Here is a 20,579-nt window from a genome sequence, read left to right on the forward strand (position 1 = left end):
GGTCCAAAAAAAATCCCTCAACCCAACCCAATCCGAACCATGTAGGCCACACCAAGCTTGCAAGAAATCTACAACGAGTATTCACTTTAGAGAATAAAGTAATATGACGGAAATAATTAGTCATTTTGAAGTAAAAATAGTTGCTTATATACAAACCATCTCAAACAAATAATTGGGATAACATTGTTCCTCAAAAGCCAAAAAGGAAAGGTAAACAAACCAAATAAATCTCTTTTATCATTATAGACAATGACCATAAATGAAATTCTAAAACGTGAAATTACCTATGTATCTATTACACACACTAAATGAAGTTCAAAAGAATCACAAAATAACTAAGATGCCCCCACCATCAATGAAGTGTGGCTTCAATATCATGACTACTTCAAAGGGTTTGATCATCATCTTAAGAACCACAGCAGCTTGATTTTTGCGCAGCCTGACCAGCATTGGCTCCCTGATCTTGTTGATTAATCTTGATCGTCGACGACTGCGAGCAAACGTAACAAAAACCCGACTTTTTGGTTCGTGAATTCAGAAAAATAAAAGGTAATAGAGCTTATGTTGTTCTTAATTATGTGGGTGAACTATAAGCAGAACAATAGAATACCTCGGCTTTTGAATCAGTATCAGAGAGACGCTGTTTTATATCCCTTGCTATTGAGAAGAAAACTTCTTCCACATTAAGATTTGTCTTTGCACTCTGTAATGCAAATATCTCTATCAGCCTACAATTTTACACACTCTTGTGGAAAAAATAGACAAAAGGAAGAGCAAGCAAGCAACTCACAGTTTCGAAGAATTTGATCCCATACTCATCAGCAAGCGCTTGTCCTTTGGATTTAGGCACAGCCTGACAGAGAAGGATATTAAAAGCACGAGGTGAGTGGCATAACCATTTAGAGTTTATGCCTTTCTTTTCAGCTTTTATAGCAGAATATTACATACCCTTTTGCTTTCATCCATGTCCGCCTTGTTTCCAACCAATATTTTGTTGACGTTATCAGAAGCATGTTGTTCGATATTGCGAATCCAATTTCTAATATCTGAAAATGGTTTGAGGAGAATAAGAAATGAGTAGGCAAAATGATAACAAAAATGGAAGAAAACGCTCGTTTATACGATAGCGAGTGGAGTGCATAAGCCCTGTTAGAGATAGGGGCGAGTACTACACCAGCTCATAAGTCTATCAAACGTCCTTGACCTTCCACCACATAGGAAAAAGCATAATAAATGATGGAAGGATACATTGGATTCAATAAAATTTTGTACAAAGATTGAATGTAATTCACCAAAAGAAAAATCTGCAAGCAAAAATGGTAAACATGGTGATTACTGTTGAAAGATGATTCATCTGTTACATCGTAGACCAGCAAAATGCCCATTGCTCCACGGTAGTAAGCTGAAAACAACATTGTAAAACGTTTGTCAAGATGATTAATGTTAATGATACAATCTAGCACATGATAAAAACATTGTAAAACGCGTCTGCTAGAGAGAGGTTTCCACGTCCTTATAAGGAATGTTTCGTTCCCCTCTTCAACTTATAAGGGATATCACAAACATCTTGTCAAACAAAAAAAAAAGAGAGAATCAATTAGCAAAGAAAACCTGCAACCTATGCTGTCAAACATCACCATCCATAGGCTTAATACGAGACCAGCAACAACAAACAATCCCAAGACACTCAGCTCCAAGTTCAACTCGAATCTTAAAGGTAAAACAATTAGCCATTCCATGAAAGATTTACAATTTAGGCAGAGATGTAGAAAAGAATAGCCACAAATCAATTTCATTCAAACACAATGTTATATATCTATCATGATTCCACCTCTCAGCAACAGACAAGTGTATGATCACGAAGGGTGGAAAAGAATACCTGTGGTGATTGTACGGAAGCGCTCTTGACCAGCCGTATCCCAAATTTGGAGCTTGATCCGCTTTCCATCGAGCTCAATGGTTCTGATTTTGAAATCAATACTGCAGGAGGAAAAAATGACCTAGTTAGTCGAGATGTAAACTTTTTACTTTCTTAATCCCACTAGACATGGGCATTTGCATTCATCTAGAAAATTGAAGATCATACACACCCAATGGTAGTGATAAAACTAGTGGTGAAGGATCCATCTGAAAAACGTAAGAGAAGGCAACTCTTACCAACACCTGCACGAATAAGCAATCAAATGAACAGAAACAAAGAACATCATTAAGTGGCATTACAATGCGAACAGGATCAGCAATTCAACAGAAAGAATGCAGTCGATAAAATGAAGATGTTCAAATTTACATCGTGTAAAATGCATCAAATCAGCAACAAGCTTCCTCAATCACCAAATGAATTTTCAGCATAATGAGTAATGACATTATCATCCAAAAAAAACCTGAGGGATCAGGGAGAGCGATCCCAGATCCAAGAAAAACAAGCATTCCCAAAGGAAAGTTTTCGCGCGTTCCGAATCAACAAACCATAATGAGACAACCTCAAAGAAAATATTAGAAAATGAGGCTCAATTCGAAACCGAAAAGAAAATTACGCACCGCTATCGCCGATTAAAAGAAGCTTTATGAGATAATCATAATCCGCCCGAGCTCTTGCAGGTGGAGCAGCCATTACAATTCCAATCAAATCGATCAAGAAAAAGACAAACCTCCCTTGGAAATAACCTAAAACATCATCAAAACAACCCGAAATGAAAAAAAAAAAAAAAAAAAAAAAAAAAAAAAAAAAAAAAACACCAAACTCCATAAACGAACAAAATACAGAAAGGCATAAAACTCCAAAATGCTAGAGAAACGTACCGATTCCAAGACAGAAACCGAGAGAACAGCAGCAACCAAGTCACCGGCGAGGCGTGTAAGGTGGCGCGTGCGAGTTTAGAGAGAGATCGACAGTGATTCGTTGGTTAACTTGGCGATATTAGCGAAAAACAGGAAAAAAAAAATCGTTCAGAGGCTCATCGCCTATAAAGAAACCTTTATCTCGGACCTTATTCCCTTTCTTTAGCGGGACCAGACCCGGAACCCTATGAAATAGTTTAACCAATTATATGCTGACACCTGTCGTTAACATATTTTCACTCTCTTTTATGCCACGTGCAATAGTTAATATATTATTTAAAATTACTACAATTTTACTATTATTTTTTATTTAGATTCCCTAATGCATTATTGAAACGGAAATGAAATGAGGTGTCAATTAGTTGGCCACGTCAGCAAATTGCCCAACGGTGGGTCCCACTCTAATTTGAATATTCTTGTAATAATATATATTTTCCTATGAATAACAAAAAAGAATAAAACGTTATTTATATAAATAATAATTAATAAATTATTTAAAACATTTTTTAACAAACACTCACTCGCTAAACTCCAAATTAATACTAAATTTTGACTTAATTAATTCCATTTCATTAATATCATTCATTAATAAGTTTGTGATTAACGATTAACTACGAGTAGAGCCTCTGGTTTGATTCCTCGCCGGAAAATCGGTAAAACAGCCATGATCGATTACAGTAATGCATTCCAAAGCCCTAATCCCTAATCTTCGTCTTCTACCATTACAAACAAAATCCAAAACACCGTCATAAATTACAGATTCATTATGATTAAGCCGCCTTGCTCGGCGACTTACCGGCCTTCGATGGAGATTTCGGCTCTTTCAAAGCCTTGTCCGTCTTCTTCGGCAACAGCACCGGGTTGATGTTTGGCAGAACACCGCCACTGGCAATGGTTACGCCGGCGAGCAATTTTCCGAGTTCTTCGTCGTTCCTAATAGCTAATAGAACGTGCCTTGGAATGATTCTGTTCTTCTTGTTGTCTCTAGCCGCATTTCCGGCTAACTCAAGAACCTGTAGATCGCGTAGTTAGATAATCGCTAAAATGGCGATTCTAATGAGAGATGAAACGGAAGAGGAAAATCGCGATCTGATTACCTCGGCGGCTAGATACTCCATGACTGCTGCTAAGTAGACCGGAGCGCCGGTGCCGACACGCTGAGAGTATCTTCCTTTCTTCAGATAACGAGCGATACGACCGACGGGGAACTGCAAGCCGGCCTTAACGGAACGAGATACCGATTTCTTCTTCTCGCCTCCTCTTCTTCCTCCTGCGCCCTTCTTTGCCTTGCCGCTGGCCTCCATTGAATGCTGCCTGAAGGTCCTACTGTGAAGAAAACGAAGCCGCTGCGCGCCGGAGAGTTACAGTCGATGGTTAAGCAAATAGGCGGGTTTGGTTCGGATCAGGTTTGCGAGTTGCCGCTGATTTTATACCGCAGCGGGAACCGGCGAATGTGTTGGAAGAACGTGATCTGTTGGATTGATATTTGATCGACGGTTGTGAATGAATTATTTTAGCGATCCGTGGCGCTTTTGGATGGACCAATGAGAAGCGAGTATAGAGATTTTAATTCTTTTGTGTTTTTCATCGAAAATTTTCAAATTTCCCGCTAAGTTGAAAAATAAACAATAAACAACAAACAAAAACATGTTTGGTTTTGCAATCCATTTGTTAAATATGTTTTATTATTGCTATTATTAATATAGAATTTATGAATTTTTTTTTTTTTGACAATATATTTATTAAAAAAAAAACATGTAAATGATTGCCTAAATACGTGTTTTATCCATAATGTTATTATTTAGATAAATTTTCTAAATTTATAAATGTTATTTAACACGTGGACCCACCCCAAAATGGGTGGGAAATTTCCATTTAAATGGAAACCGGGGAGGAAATAGAAAGATGTTTTTTCGTTAGGTAAACGGGATTGGGATCTTATAAAGCATAGAATTCACTATGAAGATTGATTCGTGTTATGAACCAAGAACGTCAGGAGATAGACAGTGACTCCTATGGATGAAGCACGTGCCTTGATAAGGGAAGTTTGTAATGGTCCAACCCCACTACTAACAGATATTGTCCTCCTTAGGCTTTTCCTTTCGGGCTTCGCCTCAAGGTTTTTAAAACATGTCTGTTAGAGAGGTTTCCACACCCTTATAAAGAATGTTTCGTTCTCCTCTCCAATCGATATGGGATCTCACAAAACAATATAAAGAACTCAAGAACTCAGTGTTATTGCTCCCTTGATGTAATGAATGTCTATACATTACTGTAATATTCAATGTGCATTCCCAAGACAGCTTAAACATTGGGTACCTGATGTTGTTGCTACTGAAACCAAAGTTTCTAAGCTTTATTTTGCTCCAAATCTACCCCTAATGCACAACAATCATTCCTGCTTCTATTAATTTACAGTGTCAAGTCTCCTTCCTACGCAGCTGCAGACGTAGAACTCCCCGATGCGGTTTTCTTCGAGCATTGTCGCCAATTCATCTACTACTGAACTGGCATCGAGCTAGCTCATCGATGAGCAACTCGCACCAATCAAGGAATAATATGTCGACTTACTACTGAACTAGCACCAAGCTAGCTCCTTGCTGAGCAACTTGCACTAATCAGGGAATAATATGTCGACTTACTACTGAACTAGCACCAAGCTAGCTCCTTGCTGAGCAACTTGCACTAATCGGGGAATAATATGCGACTTACTACTGAACTAGCGTCGAGCTAGCTCCTTGCTGAGCAACTCGCACCAATCGGGGAATAATATGTTGACTTACTACTGAACTAGCATCGAGCTAGCTCCTCGCTGAGCAACTTGCACCAATCAGGGAATCATATGTCGACTTACTACTGAACTAGCATCGAGCTAGCTCCTTGCTGAGCAACTCGCACCAATCGAGGAAAAATATGTCGACTTACTACTGAACTAGCATCGAGCTAGCTCCTAGTTGAGCAACTTGCACCAATCAGGGAATAATATGTCGACCGAGTTGGTTTCAAACCCCTTGACATCATGTCATTGCGCAACCGCAGAGCCTGGTCCAGTTCACCAGTGAGACAGCAAGCATGTATTAGAAAGTTAAATGCTACCGTATCAGGCTTCAAGCCCCTCCGTAACATACACTCCCACATCTCGACAGCCGCAGTCACATTACCCCTCTTACAATATTCATAGATAAATGTCGAATATGTAATGCAATCTGGAACGATACCGTTTCCAATCATTCCATCGAGAAGCTTGGCTGCCTCGTGAAACTTTCCTATCTGACAATAACCTCGGATGAGTATATTATAAGTGACGGGATTCGCTAAAGTCCCTTTGAGCATTGCATTGTGTAGTTGCAGAGCATTCTCCATATTTCCTTCTTTTGTGAGGTGATCGAGAAAACAACCGTAAGTTATATGATTAGGAGTGGCCTCGTGGACGAGCATACGCTTGAAAAGTAGTTTGGCCTCGTTGACGTATCCTGCCTTGAGTAACCCGTTCACCAATGCCGTGTATGTCACAGTATTGGGAATGCATCCTTCACCAATCATAATGTCCCAAAATCCAAATGCCTTTCTAAGATCTCCTGCTTTGATGGAGCCATCAATCAAAGTGGTGTATATTACCTTATCTGGTTTCATTCCTTGACTATGCATTTCCCTTAGAAGATCAAACAATCTTCTATCATTCTGCTTCAAAGCTCCATAGATAAGCACAGCATAACTTATTAGATCCATACGCATTCCACGTCCTACCATCTCTTGGCGAGCAACGAGCGCTTCCTTAACTCTTCCTTCCTTGCAGAAACCCTGCAGAAGTTCGGTATAACACAACTCATTCAGCCTTCGATGCTCGTGGTGAAGGTCATTTATGAACTCCTTCGCTTCAGAAACTCTACCAGTAGAACAAAGGCCAGCAATTAGGGGCCTATACGTGTATGTGTCGGGTGATAGGCCCTTCTTAATCATTTCATCCAGCAATTCGAAAGCTCTCGTGGTGTTACCTTCCCTACAGTGCCCCTCGATCAAAACGTTATAAGTCACCTCATTTGGAAGAATGTTCAGTTCAACCATTTCATCGAATAATTTACTCGCTTCGGCCATTTTATTAATATGACACAGACCAGAAATAAGAGAAGTAAAGGTAAAAGCATTTGGAGCAATCCCCTTTCCAGTCATTTCATGATATATCCTGAATGCTTTGGGCACTAACCCTTCTCTGCAATATCCACTTATCAATGAAGTATAAGTTGCCACTGTTGGTATCAATCCTTTGTCGACCATCTCCTTGAAGAGAAGCTCGGCCGTTCTCATGTTCCCAAACTTGCACTGACCACTTATCAGCGAATTGTACGAGTACACGGTTGCACTTAAGCCAGACTCGATCATTTTGTTGAAGTAATAGAAAGCAACATCCAGTTTGGCCGATCTTCCAAATCCATCGATCAAAATAGTATACGTAACATCATTTGGAAACAAACCCCTTTTAGTCATTACACTAAAAAGCAGCTCGGCTTCGTCCAATTTCCCAGTTTTGCACAGCGAATTGATCATCGAATTATAAACAAATAGGTTAGGCATTACCCCAAGTTTCCCAACTTTGTTTAGCAACTCAAAGGCAACTTCAATACTCCCCATTCTCCTCAACCCCTCTACTACTCCTGAAACGGCAGCTTCGCTCGGAACATAACCGAGCTGAATCATTTCGTCCATCACCTCCACGCCAACCTCAAATTCCTGGATTCTGCACAATCCCAACACTAACGTACAATAAGTAACCACATCTGCTTTCAAACCCTTTTCACCCAGCAATCTCTTGATCTCAACAGCCTCCCAAACTCGCTGGCTCTTGCAGAGCCCATGGATAAACACGTTATAAGTTACAATGCTCAAACCACATCCATTTCGCTCGGCCTGATTAATGATATCATTGGCCTTGTTAAAGTCCTTCAATTCACACAAGCATTTGACCACCACCGTGTAAATATAATTGTCGGGCTTAACGCCCGCATTCACAAGGGCATCAAATAGTTCCAATACCTGGCAGAATTTCCTAATTCGAGCAAGAGCATTTAACAAAGCACTCAGAGTTCTAACTTCAGGGAACAAATCGTAATTCCTCATAAGATTTATAATCAAAACACCATCCCTTTCTCTCTTGTTTTGAACATAATATTGAATCAACATATCAAAACCTGAACTCGAAGAAAATTTGTACCTCTTATAAGACTCCAATAGATTATCAAAAATCTCAACTGGATTTAGTCCACGGAGCAAAACAGTGTGCAACAGAGAAGAAGCAGGCCAAAACAAACTATTCTGAACTAGCGAATGAATTAAAATACAGAATGACGCAGTGGAGTGATGGAAATTTCTATGTAGTCCCATGAAATTGAAGAATCTCAAGGCTAACCTGGAGTCGTCGCGTGTTCGAACCAAAACCTTTTCTACGTGATGAGGCTTTAAATTAACTGAAATTAATGCGTTATTGAAGGCAATCCTCCAGTTTTGTTTTCCTCGAACAATCTGCTCGATCTCGTAAACGAACTGCGAATCGTTTTCATTGTTCTCTTCGAGGTTCCTCCGCCATGTACAAAACTTTCTGAATCTTCTTCCGTCGACATTCGGAGTTCTCAACGATCGGCGATATCGAATTAGCTTCATCAAGGGGATGTTTGAGACTGAAAAGCGGAACCAGCTCGAAACTTGGTGCTAGAACTGGTGCTTCGATTCGGGATGGGAGTGATTTGTTGATTTGAAGCTGAAGAATGTTGAACGAATCCGCAGAAGGCCCATAAACAAAGTAATTTGTAGCTTCCGATTGCAGCCCAACGTGATTTCTTCGGCCTCTTCCCATTGCTTGTATAAAACTAAAATTGGGCCTCGAACCAAAATTTTATTTTTAAATTTAAAATTTGAAATATTTTTAATTGTTCCAATTATAAATTTTGTAACATAAATAATTAATTCAATTCGAATATTAAAAATAAAATGTTATTTAATAAATTAAATACTTATTTATTTTTAAAACACAGAGTTCAAACTCAATTTCATTATATATTTTAAAATTATCTTCCAAACAATTACAAAATATATATATATACATATATATATATATATATAATATATAATTAAATAATAATAAAATAAATATGGTATATTTTAAAATTAACAATAAATAACCACGTGGCATTTTGTCATTTATTGCATTTACTCTTGTGGCAGTGGAACAGTGATTCTGTGGCACTTATTCTAACCTAATAAACAAGCAGCTTTGTGAGATTCAAATTTTAACTTTGATAACGTATAATACAAGAATAAAGAATTGATGACTAGTCACGTCCCTCATAATACATTTGAGGGCATTTTAGATCTGGTGGGTGTAAACATAATTTCGGTCAGCAATCATATACTCCCATATCGACACTATATGAACACTGGTAACAACGTGTTTCTAGCATATTAAAGTCCTCATCGCTCGTTGTAACGTAACAGTGTTTGTTTTCTAATAATGACCTTTTAAGTATCCATTGTGTGTTCTAAGAATGTTCTTTCATCGTTTAATATTCGTTATGTCTTTCAAGCACGAATATCATCTTGAATCATAATACACGTGTTTTTTTAATAATATATATATATTTTTTATTTAAGGGTATTTTAATTTTTTTTTAATGTTGGGTCATAAATTTTTATTTTTTTTTTATAGGATAAAATTGATAATTTAAAAATTTTATACATATTATTAAAACAAATTATAAAATTGAGAGTATTTTTTATAATTTACTGAAAAATGAATATTTTATAAAAAAAAAACTCTATATTACGAATATAGAAAGTTGGTGGCAAAAGGGTTAAATTGGACAATTCTTGGTTACACCTCACCAATCCGCAACCGATATGAACAACGAATAAAGAGCTACCACGTGGCGGCCGGTCTGGGTAAGAAGGAAACTTTGTGCTGAAGTCATGCCTCTTATAGACCGTTGATTTATCGATCATCCAAATTAAGATCGAACGTATTATATTAAGACAGGTCAGCAATCTGAGGCTTCGACCGCAGCAAATCAAAACTTAGCGAAAGCTCGTATAAATTGATGAGCCCGAGTTAGTTCTTCAAAGCAATTAGTATCTTGTTGTTCATCGATCCCGAATCCGATTCTCAATTTCCACCGCCCGTTGTCTGTCTCAGCAAATTCCGATGGCGCCAAAGGCAGATAAGAAACCCGCCGAGAAGAAGCCAGCCGCTGAAAAGCCGGCCGAGGAGAAGAAATCTGTCGCGGAGAAAGCTCCGGCGGAGAAAAAGCCCAAGGCTGGAAAGAAGCTTCCGAAGGAAGGTGGTGCCGCTGCTGCCGGAGATAAGAAGAAGAAGAGGTCGAAGAAGAGCGTAGAGACGTACAAGATCTACATCTTCAAGGTGCTGAAGCAAGTTCATCCAGACATCGGTATTTCCAGCAAGGCCATGGGTATCATGAACAGTTTCATCAACGATATCTTTGAGAAACTCGCTCAGGAGTCATCTAAGTTGGCTCGCTACAACAAGAAACCTACCATAACTTCAAGGGAGATCCAGACAGCCGTCAGGCTTGTTCTTCCCGGTGAGTTGGCCAAGCACGCCGTGTCTGAGGGTACTAAGGCAGTAACTAAGTTCACAAGTTCTTAGAATCTGAATTAGGCGAAGCAATGGATGCCGATAGGTGCCTTTAGGTGAAAGAGATTATTAAGAAATTAGGGTTAGGAGCTCTGTTTTACCTATTATGATGCGTTCCTGTATTTGATAGCTTTTGGATTTGACAAGTTTTCTTATATAGATGCTTATGATTTGTAAATTCTACTTTTATGTGCTTGTAATGGAAGTGATTTTGTGCATCTGTCTCTTCTCGTCAAAAGAAAATTATCTGGCTGATCTTCGGAGCGGAATTGTTGATCTCTTACCTTTTGACCTTGCTGATACTCGTCTGAATCATATCATTGGGAATTTGTTCCTTGCCGTCAAAAATCAGTGTTCGCCCGTTGAATTTGGGGCTCTTGGATTTGTTCTTCCTGGATTGAGATTGGTTAGCTGCATCATAAACTTTTGCACACTTTCCATCGTGATTAATTAAGCTGTCTCATCTATGCATACATGTTTTAGATTCTTGGACTTTTTGTAGCCTTATTCTCAACTGATCTCTCATCAGTGGCTATGCTGTTTGGTATCTTGATTTGTTTTTGCTTGAATACTTGGGATTTCTAAAGTATGGCGTAGAAATTTGATTTGACATTGGTTTTAATTGTGTTTTTTTTTGCTGTAATCTGTCAAGCAGGAGATGAATTTGGCTACACAATACAAGAAAGTGCTGGTGCTGCTACTGCCGGCTGCCATTTGAAGACTTGTTGGGTTAGATGTTCTTGCTTCTTCTTTGATTATTTTGATATCGTAAATATCCATGATTGTTGCCTCAGTAATACTCTATTACTTAGAATCATCTTAGTGCTGCCATTGCTGAATTTTCAAGGAATATTTACATTTCTTAAACTTGTCGTTCATCAGATCGATATTTTTGTTTGTTAGCTTGTCTGCATCATATAATCAGAAGACTCCAAATTTGATGGTGTCTTCTGTGAAAGACTGAGTTTATGTTGTGGGTGGTAACCGCGGTGCATTCTGTCTCTTTCTCCAACCTCAAGAATAGATATCTATTTCATTTTTTTTTACATTAATGGTAGGTTTGAAATCTTTTGCAACATGATCATACTATCTACTTTTCTTGAAGTGTTTTTTAGAATCTAGACTATTTTTACAAACTAACACGGATTCTTAACACTTTTTTGTCTCTACTCACGTGTTTTTTAGAAATTTTTTTAAGAGATCACTTAGCATAAGATTGTTCTATTTAGCTAAACATGCTTTAATCTTAGAGTTTTTATGATCGAGTCATTAAAGGAGAAGTTGTTGGATCTTATATGTATAGGTCGTGTCGTAGCTTTCAATTCTTGTAAGTCCTTAACCGTACTCTCTTTAGTATCACTCTCATTCAAATGCCGTTTCGTTTCAATCATATATCTTCCTTTACTCGAGTGATACATTAATAGTTGTGGGTTTTGTTTTTTGGGATCATAACCCTTATATTTGGTAATGAATTCGTATATTTATCGGTATTAGTGTCGGTAGTGTCCCTTATTTATAATTGAATCTTCCTTTACTCTAGTGATACATTAATAGCCGTGGGTTTTGTTTTTTGGGATCATAACACTTATATTTGGTAATGAATTTGTATATTTATCGGTATTAATGTCGGTAGTGTCCCTTATTTATACACTCGGGATCTTTCCTTTATGATATTGTCCATTTTGAGCATAAGATTTCATAGCTTAATATCTATAGTGTCCTTTATTTATGAGATTTATGTACTCATATATTGTCCATTTTGAGTACAAACTTGTCGAGAGTGTCCTTTATTTATATACTTAGGATTTCCGTTATGATATTGTCCATTTTGAGTATAAGTTTTTATAGTTCAACGTCAATACTGTCCCTTATTTATATACTCATGATCTTCCTGGCTTAAAAAGTTTTTTTTTTTTTTTTCTTTTTAGGTACTAAAAAAACGTGGCAAGCTGATATGAATGAAACAGAGAAGAATCTTCCTTAGGCAGTTTGTTAAACGTGCACCCATTTTCCCTCCATCTTCAAATAAAATAACCCCTCGATGCCATACCCACATTCATCCGCATCACAAGCCTTGTCGTTTACTTTCTTCTTCCTTCTCCAATGGCCATCTCCATCCTCCACCGCTTCTCTCTGTATCCCCCTCTCTGTCTCATCGCCGCCAAGTGGACGGCGCTACTAACGCTAACAGCCGCCATGGCCTCCTTTGTTCCAGTGTTTATTTTCACCAATGCGACGTCGCTTTCTTCGTCGTTTTCCAAATCATGCGGTCGTGACGGCTACATCAGGATCCCGCTGGACCTTCCCGGCGATGTTCTGTGCGTGCCGGCGAAAATGGTGAATCGGTCCAATTTGGATTTCTTCGTTCCTACTGTGTTTGCGGCACTCGGCGTCGGCGTTTCCGCATGCTTCGTTAGATCCGTTGGATTGTGGGAGAATCCTCAGACTTCTCGATTCGATCAAAGTTGATGCAATTTCAAGAACAAAGGCTCTTTGTGTTCATTCATGTCGCGGACGATATTCGATCGATCCTCGGCTCTGTTTTGAATTTTGCCGATGAAACATTGGGGTTGGTGCCGCTGCTCAGAGCAAGAGGTCTGAAAAATTTATTGGGCCTTGAAACGGCCCATTCAAAATGGACTGCTGCATGATACTGGGCCCAAGCCCAACTTTGAATGGGCCTCTTTCTATTTTGTGTCAATTGTGTTTAGAAAAATGTAAAATAAAAATTAAGCGTCTTAATTAAAAATTAATACATTTTAAATTTTGTATAGAAAATAACTATTTGATGAGGAATAAAAAAGTTAAAATGTTATTTTAATTTATTTATTTTTAATACTATTTTTAGATGTCTAATTTTTGTATTAAATATATCTTAAAACTTAATTATATTATTGGATTTGGTTAAATAGTAATAATAAATATTTAATTTTGATGATATATAGAGATATGACGTCAAAATGGTTGAGAACTGGACAATACTGGATTACAACTCACCAATCCGCAACTAATGTGTAGGACGAATAATAATTTGCCACGTGGCAGATAGTTTGGACAAGGCGGGAACTTTTTCTAAAGTCATCCCTGTAATACCGTTGATTTATTGCTCATCCAAAACATGATCGAACGTATTTTATAAAGCCAGCTCAGCAATCTGTGGCTTCCTTCCTGAGCGAATCAAAATTTATTGAAGGCACGTATAAATATATAAGTCGCACTTGATTAGGGTATTCTGTATTCTACTGTGAGTTGATTCGAATTCGATCTTTGAGTTTACTCCTCTCTTTGTTAAATTTAGCGATTTCCGATGGCACCTAAGGCCGAGAAGAAGCCCGCCGAGAAGAAGCCGGCCGCCGAGAAGGCGGTAGAGGAGAAGAAATCAGTCGCGGAGAAAGGACCGGCGGAGAAAAAGCTCAAGGCCGGGAAGAAGCTGCCGAAGGAAAGCGGCGCTGCTGCCGGAGACAAAAAGAAGAAGAGGTCGAAGAAGAGCATAGAGACGTACAAGATCTACATCTTCAAGGTGCTGAAGCAAGTTCATCCGGACATCGGAATCTCCAGCAAGGCTATGGGTATCATGAACAGCTTCATCAACGATATCTTCGAGAAACTCGCTCAGGAGTCTTCTAAGTTGGCTCGCTACAACAAGAAGCCAACCATAACTTCGCGGGAGATCCAGACGGCCGTCAGGCTTGTTCTTCCCGGTGAGTTAGCCAAGCACGCTGTTTCTGAAGGCACCAAGGCCGTGACTAAGTTCACAAGTTCTTAAATCTAAAATTAGGTGATTTTAGGTTGAAAAACTGGAAAAAAAAAATTAGGGTTTGTAGGCTCTGCTTTTGGATTTGTCGATTTCCTTCACCAATAGATGCTTGTGATTTGTATATGCTTCGTTTCATATTCAAGTAATGGAATTAATTTTTGTTCAATTTCGCTTTTCTTTTGCAATTAATTGAATAATTTTAAAATTCTGTTATTAATTTTTGAGAATATTACAACAGAATATTTAAATGGTCTCTTCTTTGGCGAACTGTGAAACCCGAATTCCCTGCGTCTTCGAAGATGGCCTCTTCTTTGGATGGAGTTTTGATGACATCATTAAGAACAACAAGGAGCCTGTAGCCCAAGTTCAACAAGAAAGTTTTAAGTTTTAGAAAACAGCGGCAGAGAGATTTTAAAAGCAAGATTTGAGATTTGAGAAATTGAATTGAGATTTGAGAAATTGAAATGAGTGTTATATGAAAATGTAAGTAAGAGGCGATTTGAGAAATTGAAATGAGTGTTATATGAAAATGTAAGTAAGAGGCAACAAGGCTTACTGTATATAACTATCAGGTAGAGAGAAGTTGACAACTAATCATATCCCCTATAATACATTCAACTAATCATATCCCCTATAATACATTAGGTATTTTATGTTTGGATGATTTTTTCGAAACATCATACTTCCTAGAAATACAAAAGTAGAACACTACAACATGGAAAGACAAAGGATTCGGCTTGTCATGAACATACAGCCATGGGCAACACGCCTTGAATGAGCATGACCGTGACACAAAACTGATTGGAATGATCGCATTAGCAAGGGGTCTTGAAGCATCCCTAGTACGCCGGAGTGGAGTTGTTGAATGTGGCACGCAATGGATCCCCTTGCTGCATATGTGACCGTGGTCTTATAGAGTATTTTAAGTTACGAAGTTGCAAAGTAGTACGCACACAACAAAGCATCAACATCATAACTCGAGTTATTGGAACTTTTATTGAAATATTGACAAAAAAAAAACTTCAGAAGGACGTGAGTCGGGAAAAACACCAAGTAGAATTAATCTAATCATTAGGAGTATTCGAAAAATCGATGAACCAACCCAATACATACAATTTAAGTTAAGTAATCCCCTCATTTGAATTGGGTTGAGTTAAAAAAATCTCTAAACTCTCATCGTAATTAAGGGTTTATCACATCATTCTTTGCTCTCATTTGTGTTGGTTTCAGGGTAAATACGCAACGCACAAAATCAGATGACTTAAAGCAAGCAAGTAGTGCCAATGAATCAGTGAAGCTCAAAATAATGCTCAGAGAGGAAGCAGGCGAAAGATGAGATCAATTCTTGGAATTGGAATTTACAGGCAGCATATGAACACATCATACACATAGAGGAAGCTATACTGATAAGGTCTTCAACAATTAAAGTAGAAAGTACCCAAGGCTAGAGGGGAAAACAAGTGTGAAAGTACTACAGCCTAATATCTGAATGTTAAAACAAGATATAGACAGATAGGAAAGTGGAAAACTCAGGCATCCTCATCACATTGGTGGCTAATAAACAGAGGAAGAACAAAGGAATCACTAAAGCTCCATTAGTATATCGAAATCTGAATGTTACCTGGTAAGCAGTAACAGATGATAAAGAGCACAGTTAGCTAATGGCTTGATCCAGTAGAGAAATTGAAACCTGTCACAAGACCTGAAATTCTATTCTCCATCACAAAATCAGCATGGAGTGAAGTCTAGTATTGTAGCAACTCAAGCCCATCGTTAGCAAATATTATCCGCTTTGGCCCGTTATGTATCACTATCAACCTCAGTTTTAAAACATGTCTACTAGGGAGAGGTTCCCTTATAAGGGTGCGGAAACCTCTCCTTAGAAAACGTTTTTTAAAACCTTGAGGGGAAGGCCCAAAGAAGATAATATCGACTAGTGGTGGAGTTGAGCTGTTAGAAGTATAACATATTATCATCTTCAAACCTGTCACAAACAGAAAAGTCATCAGCGGAGTGGTGTAAGGGGCAACCCAAAAAGAACTCTCACCTGAAAGTATTATGAATTTAGCAAAGAAGACAGCTACAGAACAGCCTTCTTGGTCAACCTGCTAGTTCAAGCATTAGTTGCCATTGCCGGAATTAAATGTTAACCTGCAACATGAATCTAAGCAGCCCCAACCTCAAATAATGCTGGCAGGTCAGATAAAATTCATGGCTTACAACTATCACGGATTAGTTTCCTCCCCTGGGTTATCAAAGCAAAACATATAGAACAATGGAAACAACAGATTCAGATGACTCATTATTCCATTCAAGCAGAGCATAATAACGTATATTCTTACATTTCATATGAACTTTTGATGAGTTCATAGTCCCAAATTCTGAATCAGAACATGAACTCCGAGGAAAAATAGGAGAAAACAAAGCGTCAGATCATGGGCTCAATCAAAGCATACATCAATGCAGTGGAAAACATTTGAAACTTGAATAGATACATACAAAGTGCATGGATGAAATTTGATGTTCTAATCAGTTCAAACTTCAGCGCTGAAAGTTGAATGGCTCAAAACCCTTCCAATGCAGCGAAACTCGTTTATACAGTAAATAAAAGAAACCGAAACTCATTTTTCTTTGGATATAGTACAGACATCAAATTCATTAAGTCAGATTGTTCACTGTTAGCAGGAAACATAGTTCATTGACGAATCAGGGAGAAAAAGCGAAATTCTTATAGCACAAATCTTCAAGGAAGTAAACATTCCGTCATTTCTCAACTAATGAGGAATTAACTTACAGAAAACTCATAAGAACAAGTTCGCCTACGAAATACCAGATCAAAAGTAATGATCTACAATAAATTATCGAATTAAACCCTAAATCTAACCTCCGAAACCGTACAAAGTCCTTCCCTGCCTTTTCAAGGCATAGACCACATCCATGGCAGTCACCGTCTTCCTCCTTGCATGCTCAGTGTAGGTAACAGCATCACGAATCACATTCTCAAGGAAAATCTTCAAAACACCTCGGGTTTCTTCATAGATCAATCCACTGATACGCTTCACGCCACCTCTACGAGCCAAACGACGGATTGCGGGCTTTGTAATTCCCTGAATGTTATCTCTTAAAACCTTCCTGTGACGCTTTGCTCCTCCCTTTCCCAACCCCTTACCTCCCTTACCACGTCCAGACATTGTCGCCGATGATTTTGGGAAATGAACAGCGCTGCGAGTCACCGTCCAGAGATTTGATTTTGATGTTCGATTCGTGCGGGTTCGGGCAATTTATGGATGAGGAAATTCGAAGCCTGATTTTGGAGTTTAGCCAAGAATTATGTTGTCCGTTGGATCTTTTGAAAGATCGACGGTTCAAAAGGTCGATCCGCGTGAAATCCCTCGTTTTTTTTTTCCTTCGGCGGGTAAGATAAAATTCCCGAGTCCGGGCAGCGGGAAGGCCGAATTTTAATTTTCAGCAGCTGACCGCTATTGTCCAATGTAATTTTTTCGTAATTAAATTTCTATATATAGACGAAGTAAATGTTAATGTTAATATTTTTTTTTTCAATTTCTAATATTTAATTGAATAAGAAAATAATTAAAAAAAGAAACGACAGATAACATCCCTACCAAGAAAAGGCAAAAACACTATAAAGACCCGTCATGAAGATTTCTATGAATAGATGAGAATCTGTATCATCTCTTCTAATCGTCAAAACGATAGAATTCCTATAATACCCTTTATGAAGATGAAGATAATAACTTGGAAGTTCGGCTCGAAAAAACTAGCATGTCAAAGATCTTCCAATCACTTTGATAGACCAAGGCATGTCTTCATCGAGCTCCTGAACAAATAAGTTTTATTTTCATGCATTGTTGTATCTAGCATATTAGATATTGCGCACGGGGAGTACTTTCACAAGAATAAAACTCAAAAGAATTGACAATATATTTACAAAAATGAATCCCGTATAACAATATAAATATTATCTTTTTTGTTTGAACCTAGTTTGAGAGTTTGCTCGAAAGAACTAGCATACCAAAGATCCTCCAATCACTTTGTTAGATCAAGGCTTATTCTCGTGCAATGTTGTATCTAACGCATTTGAGTGTTGTGCACGGGAAGTAGTTTCACAAGAACGAAAGACGTGTAGCTGACGAATTTTAGTACAAATATTGTCCAGCCACATCTGTGTAACAATATAAACATTCTTCAAATGTAAATGAAGTATGCCAAATGCGTCCTACCCCTCAATTTTCAACCATCAAGCTGAGTATTTAAAACACTTCCCACGTTGCTATCAAACGGATTTGTCTTCAAAACAAATGATACACAAACTCACCAGTTTCATATGCCAAGAACCTTTGAAGTACATCCTCTTTAAACCTGTAAAAACAAATTACATAAATTAGCTGCAATATAGAAATCTGTTTCCGAACGTCCTATTTTTGATACGTCTGAGTATAACATGTTAGAAACCACGACTCTCCACTTCGAGCATAAGCTCTCATAGCTTTGCTTTTAGTTTTCCCAAAAAAAACCTCATACCAATGGAGATGTATTCTTTACTTATAAACCCATGATCAACCCCTTAATTAGCCAATTCTCACCGATCTTCCCCTCGAACAAAGTATACCATAGAGCCTCCCCTGAGACCTATGGAGCCCTCGAACAGCCTCCCCTTAATCGAGGCTCGACTCCTTTCTCTAGAGCCCTTGAACAAAATACACCTTTGGTTCGACACTTGAGTTACTTTTGACTACACCTTCGAAGTTTACAACTTCTTTGTTCGAACTTTGAAGATTTACCCTAAACTTTAGGTAAGTTTTGCAATGTTTGAAAACAGAGAGATTATACAAATAGCCCGTGGATAAAACCATCAAACTTCATTCAAATATGATAGAATCGAAACGATATTGAAATATAAAAAGACGACGAACTGCAACGATATCAACCAGGTAGATATAAACTTAGTAGTTTGAGGTACTTGGACTCTCCCACTCTTAAGTATCTAAAGCCCAAATCAACCAAACAATTCTCTCCCTCTCAGTCGTCTAAACCACTCTATTTATATCAAAAGTTTCCGAACAAACTCCCTAGCTGATAGCATTCCTACAATAGTAGAGATCTAAGTAGGCTACGGATACAAGTTTCATATAATCTAATTTCAATACCTTGCATCAATCGGAAGAGTAATAAGAATAGTAAGCACAGCTAAAAGCATGAACGGGAAAAGACCGATGAGGGAACGTGGATCATACACGCACTTGCAGTAGTAACATTGGTAAACCAATGCAGATTTGAGCTTAAGAAGCAGTAGGTTCTATTTTATATTTCATGGGACTTGTATAAATATTCGCTTCCCATTATAACCAAACTTAAGATGGGTAAATCTGAAATATTTGGAGATATGGTAATACTAAAAACCTTCCCATATCTGCCACGCCTAATGGAAAATAGAATCAACACATGATATGATATCCCAAAAGCACATGTAAGGATCTCGATCAAGCATCGAATGGAACCACGATTAGTAAGGAAATGCATACAAGCAAACAAGGAGTTGAGATCAAAATCATGAACAGTAGTAAAAATATCAAGAAGTTGAGATCACAGACCTGCATGCACGCATTCCATTGCCTGAAAGAAGTCTCCCACTAAATCCACTTCAATGTAGGATGGCTAAACCTGCAAAGCTTGAAGACCTCGATAAAAAATGAGAAAAAATGAAAACCCACAAGGCTCTTCAATTTACAGCACCATTGGAAGGAGACCATGGCTGCTTAACATCATTTTAACTAAAATTGCTGCTAGCTGCTCGATCCAACAGATTGATTCAATACACATGCCAAGTATTAAAGCACTTCATAAGGATCGTAACCAGAGCTCTATAGATTTCAGAAGTGAAGATTGATGAATATTGTCAACCTGCAAAACTCGTAATTAAATTACCTCATGCCCACCTGATCATTAAGGAAATCAAATGTTTTAACACTGTTGAGTACCAAAATAAAGAAATATATCAATCCCAACAAAAGGGATACCAACAGACCAGCAAAATTACCTCAGAATTGCATACTGTATAAGACTAGCCAATCAAAAAGGAACTTGCAATAGATTCTTCTTCTATAAGAATTTTAAGGTTTATATGCAGATTCCTAGAGTTAATGCTGTTCGTACTAAAATACCATAAAGATAAAGATATAGTAAAACTATAAATGAACCTCACAAGTGCACCCAGATGAATGTTCCTCGTTGCTAAGTTTTCCAGAACAAATATGAATTTGTAATATCATAGTTTTGTCAATACCAAAAAAATTAAAGACAACGATGATCCTTAAACTGCCGCAT

The 20,579-nt window shown here is 38.0% G+C and overlaps 7 protein-coding genes across 7 annotated transcripts; 3 read left to right on the plus strand and 4 right to left on the minus strand.

The window, feature by feature from the left end:
* Positions 1–104: 104 nt before the first annotated feature.
* LOC111776850 (ras-related protein RABE1c) lies at positions 105–2,970 on the minus strand. Its single transcript, XM_023656241.2, has 9 exons — positions 2,800–2,970; positions 2,539–2,664; positions 2,091–2,163; positions 1,880–1,980; positions 1,337–1,402; positions 949–1,046; positions 791–853; positions 611–703; positions 105–490 (listed from the first exon to the last, which is right to left on the minus strand). Exons 2-9 carry the CDS (start codon positions 2,609–2,611, stop codon positions 407–409), a joined length of 651 nt encoding a protein of 216 aa, XP_023512009.1. The 5' UTR covers positions 2,612–2,664; positions 2,800–2,970; the 3' UTR covers positions 105–406.
* Positions 2,971–3,450: 480 nt separating this feature from the next.
* Positions 3,451–4,249, minus strand: LOC111776858 (histone H2A). The gene is made up of 2 exons (XM_023656255.2): positions 3,936–4,249; positions 3,451–3,851 (listed from the first exon to the last, which is right to left on the minus strand). The coding sequence occupies exons 1-2, from the start codon at positions 4,140–4,142 to the stop codon at positions 3,609–3,611; spliced, it is 450 nt and encodes a 149-aa protein (XP_023512023.1). The 5' UTR covers positions 4,143–4,249; the 3' UTR covers positions 3,451–3,608.
* Positions 4,250–5,055: 806 nt separating this feature from the next.
* Positions 5,056–8,605, minus strand: LOC111776794 (Pentatricopeptide repeat (PPR) superfamily protein). The gene has a single exon (XM_023656161.2). The coding sequence runs from the start codon at positions 8,491–8,493 to the stop codon at positions 5,782–5,784; it is 2,712 nt and encodes a 903-aa protein (XP_023511929.2). The 5' UTR covers positions 8,494–8,605; the 3' UTR covers positions 5,056–5,781.
* A 1,331-nt stretch (positions 8,606–9,936) lies between these two features.
* LOC147789106 (histone H2B-like) lies at positions 9,937–10,695 on the plus strand. Its single transcript, XM_087118800.1, has one exon. It carries the CDS (start codon positions 10,028–10,030, stop codon positions 10,487–10,489), a length of 462 nt encoding a protein of 153 aa, XP_086974926.1. The 5' UTR covers positions 9,937–10,027; the 3' UTR covers positions 10,490–10,695.
* A 152-nt stretch (positions 10,696–10,847) lies between these two features.
* On the plus strand, positions 10,848–13,298 carry LOC147789107 (uncharacterized). The gene is made up of 2 exons (XM_087118802.1): positions 10,848–11,206; positions 12,406–13,298. Exon 2 carries the CDS (start codon positions 12,581–12,583, stop codon positions 12,944–12,946), a length of 366 nt encoding a protein of 121 aa, XP_086974928.1. The 5' UTR covers positions 10,848–11,206; positions 12,406–12,580; the 3' UTR covers positions 12,947–13,298.
* A 403-nt stretch (positions 13,299–13,701) lies between these two features.
* On the plus strand, positions 13,702–14,400 carry LOC111776868 (histone H2B). Its single transcript, XM_087118801.1, has one exon. The coding sequence runs from the start codon at positions 13,785–13,787 to the stop codon at positions 14,241–14,243; it is 459 nt and encodes a 152-aa protein (XP_086974927.1). The 5' UTR covers positions 13,702–13,784; the 3' UTR covers positions 14,244–14,400.
* A 2,540-nt stretch (positions 14,401–16,940) lies between these two features.
* LOC111776864 (histone H4) lies at positions 16,941–17,493 on the minus strand. Its single transcript, XM_023656261.2, has one exon. The coding sequence runs from the start codon at positions 17,423–17,425 to the stop codon at positions 17,114–17,116; it is 312 nt and encodes a 103-aa protein (XP_023512029.1). The 5' UTR covers positions 17,426–17,493; the 3' UTR covers positions 16,941–17,113.
* Positions 17,494–20,579: the final 3,086 nt, after the last annotated feature.

Source organism: Cucurbita pepo, chromosome 16 (assembly GCF_057944985.1).
Source record: "Cucurbita pepo subsp. pepo isolate OVF chromosome 16, ASM5794498v1, whole genome shotgun sequence".
In the NCBI taxonomy this organism is placed as follows: domain Eukaryota; kingdom Viridiplantae; phylum Streptophyta; class Magnoliopsida; order Cucurbitales; family Cucurbitaceae; genus Cucurbita; species Cucurbita pepo.

Bases quoted from the DNA above. Each gene is read 5' to 3' on its own strand.
- LOC111776850 (XM_023656241.2), bottom strand. From the start codon at position 2,611: ATGGCTGCTCCACCTGCAAGAGCTCGGGCGGATTATGATTATCTCATA. The intron at 854-948 runs GTATGTAATATT...CTTCTCTGTCAG, and splicing joins ACATGGATGAAAGCAAAAGG to GCTGTGCCTAAATCCAAAGG. The intron at 704-790 runs GTGAGTTGCTTG...TTTGCATTACAG, and splicing joins GGATCAAATTCTTCGAAACT to AGTGCAAAGACAAATCTTAA.
- LOC111776858 (XM_023656255.2), bottom strand. From the start codon at position 4,142: ATGGAGGCCAGCGGCAAGGCAAAGAAGGGCGCAGGAGGAAGAAGAGGA. The intron at 3,852-3,935 runs GTAATCAGATCG...CGCGATCTACAG, and splicing joins TGGAGTATCTAGCCGCCGAG to GTTCTTGAGTTAGCCGGAAA.
- LOC111776794 (XM_023656161.2), bottom strand. From the start codon at position 8,493: ATGAAGCTAATTCGATATCGCCGATCGTTGAGAACTCCGAATGTCGAC.
- LOC147789106 (XM_087118800.1), top strand. From the start codon at position 10,028: ATGGCGCCAAAGGCAGATAAGAAACCCGCCGAGAAGAAGCCAGCCGCT.
- LOC147789107 (XM_087118802.1), top strand. From the start codon at position 12,581: ATGGCCATCTCCATCCTCCACCGCTTCTCTCTGTATCCCCCTCTCTGT.
- LOC111776868 (XM_087118801.1), top strand. From the start codon at position 13,785: ATGGCACCTAAGGCCGAGAAGAAGCCCGCCGAGAAGAAGCCGGCCGCC.
- LOC111776864 (XM_023656261.2), bottom strand. From the start codon at position 17,425: ATGTCTGGACGTGGTAAGGGAGGTAAGGGGTTGGGAAAGGGAGGAGCA.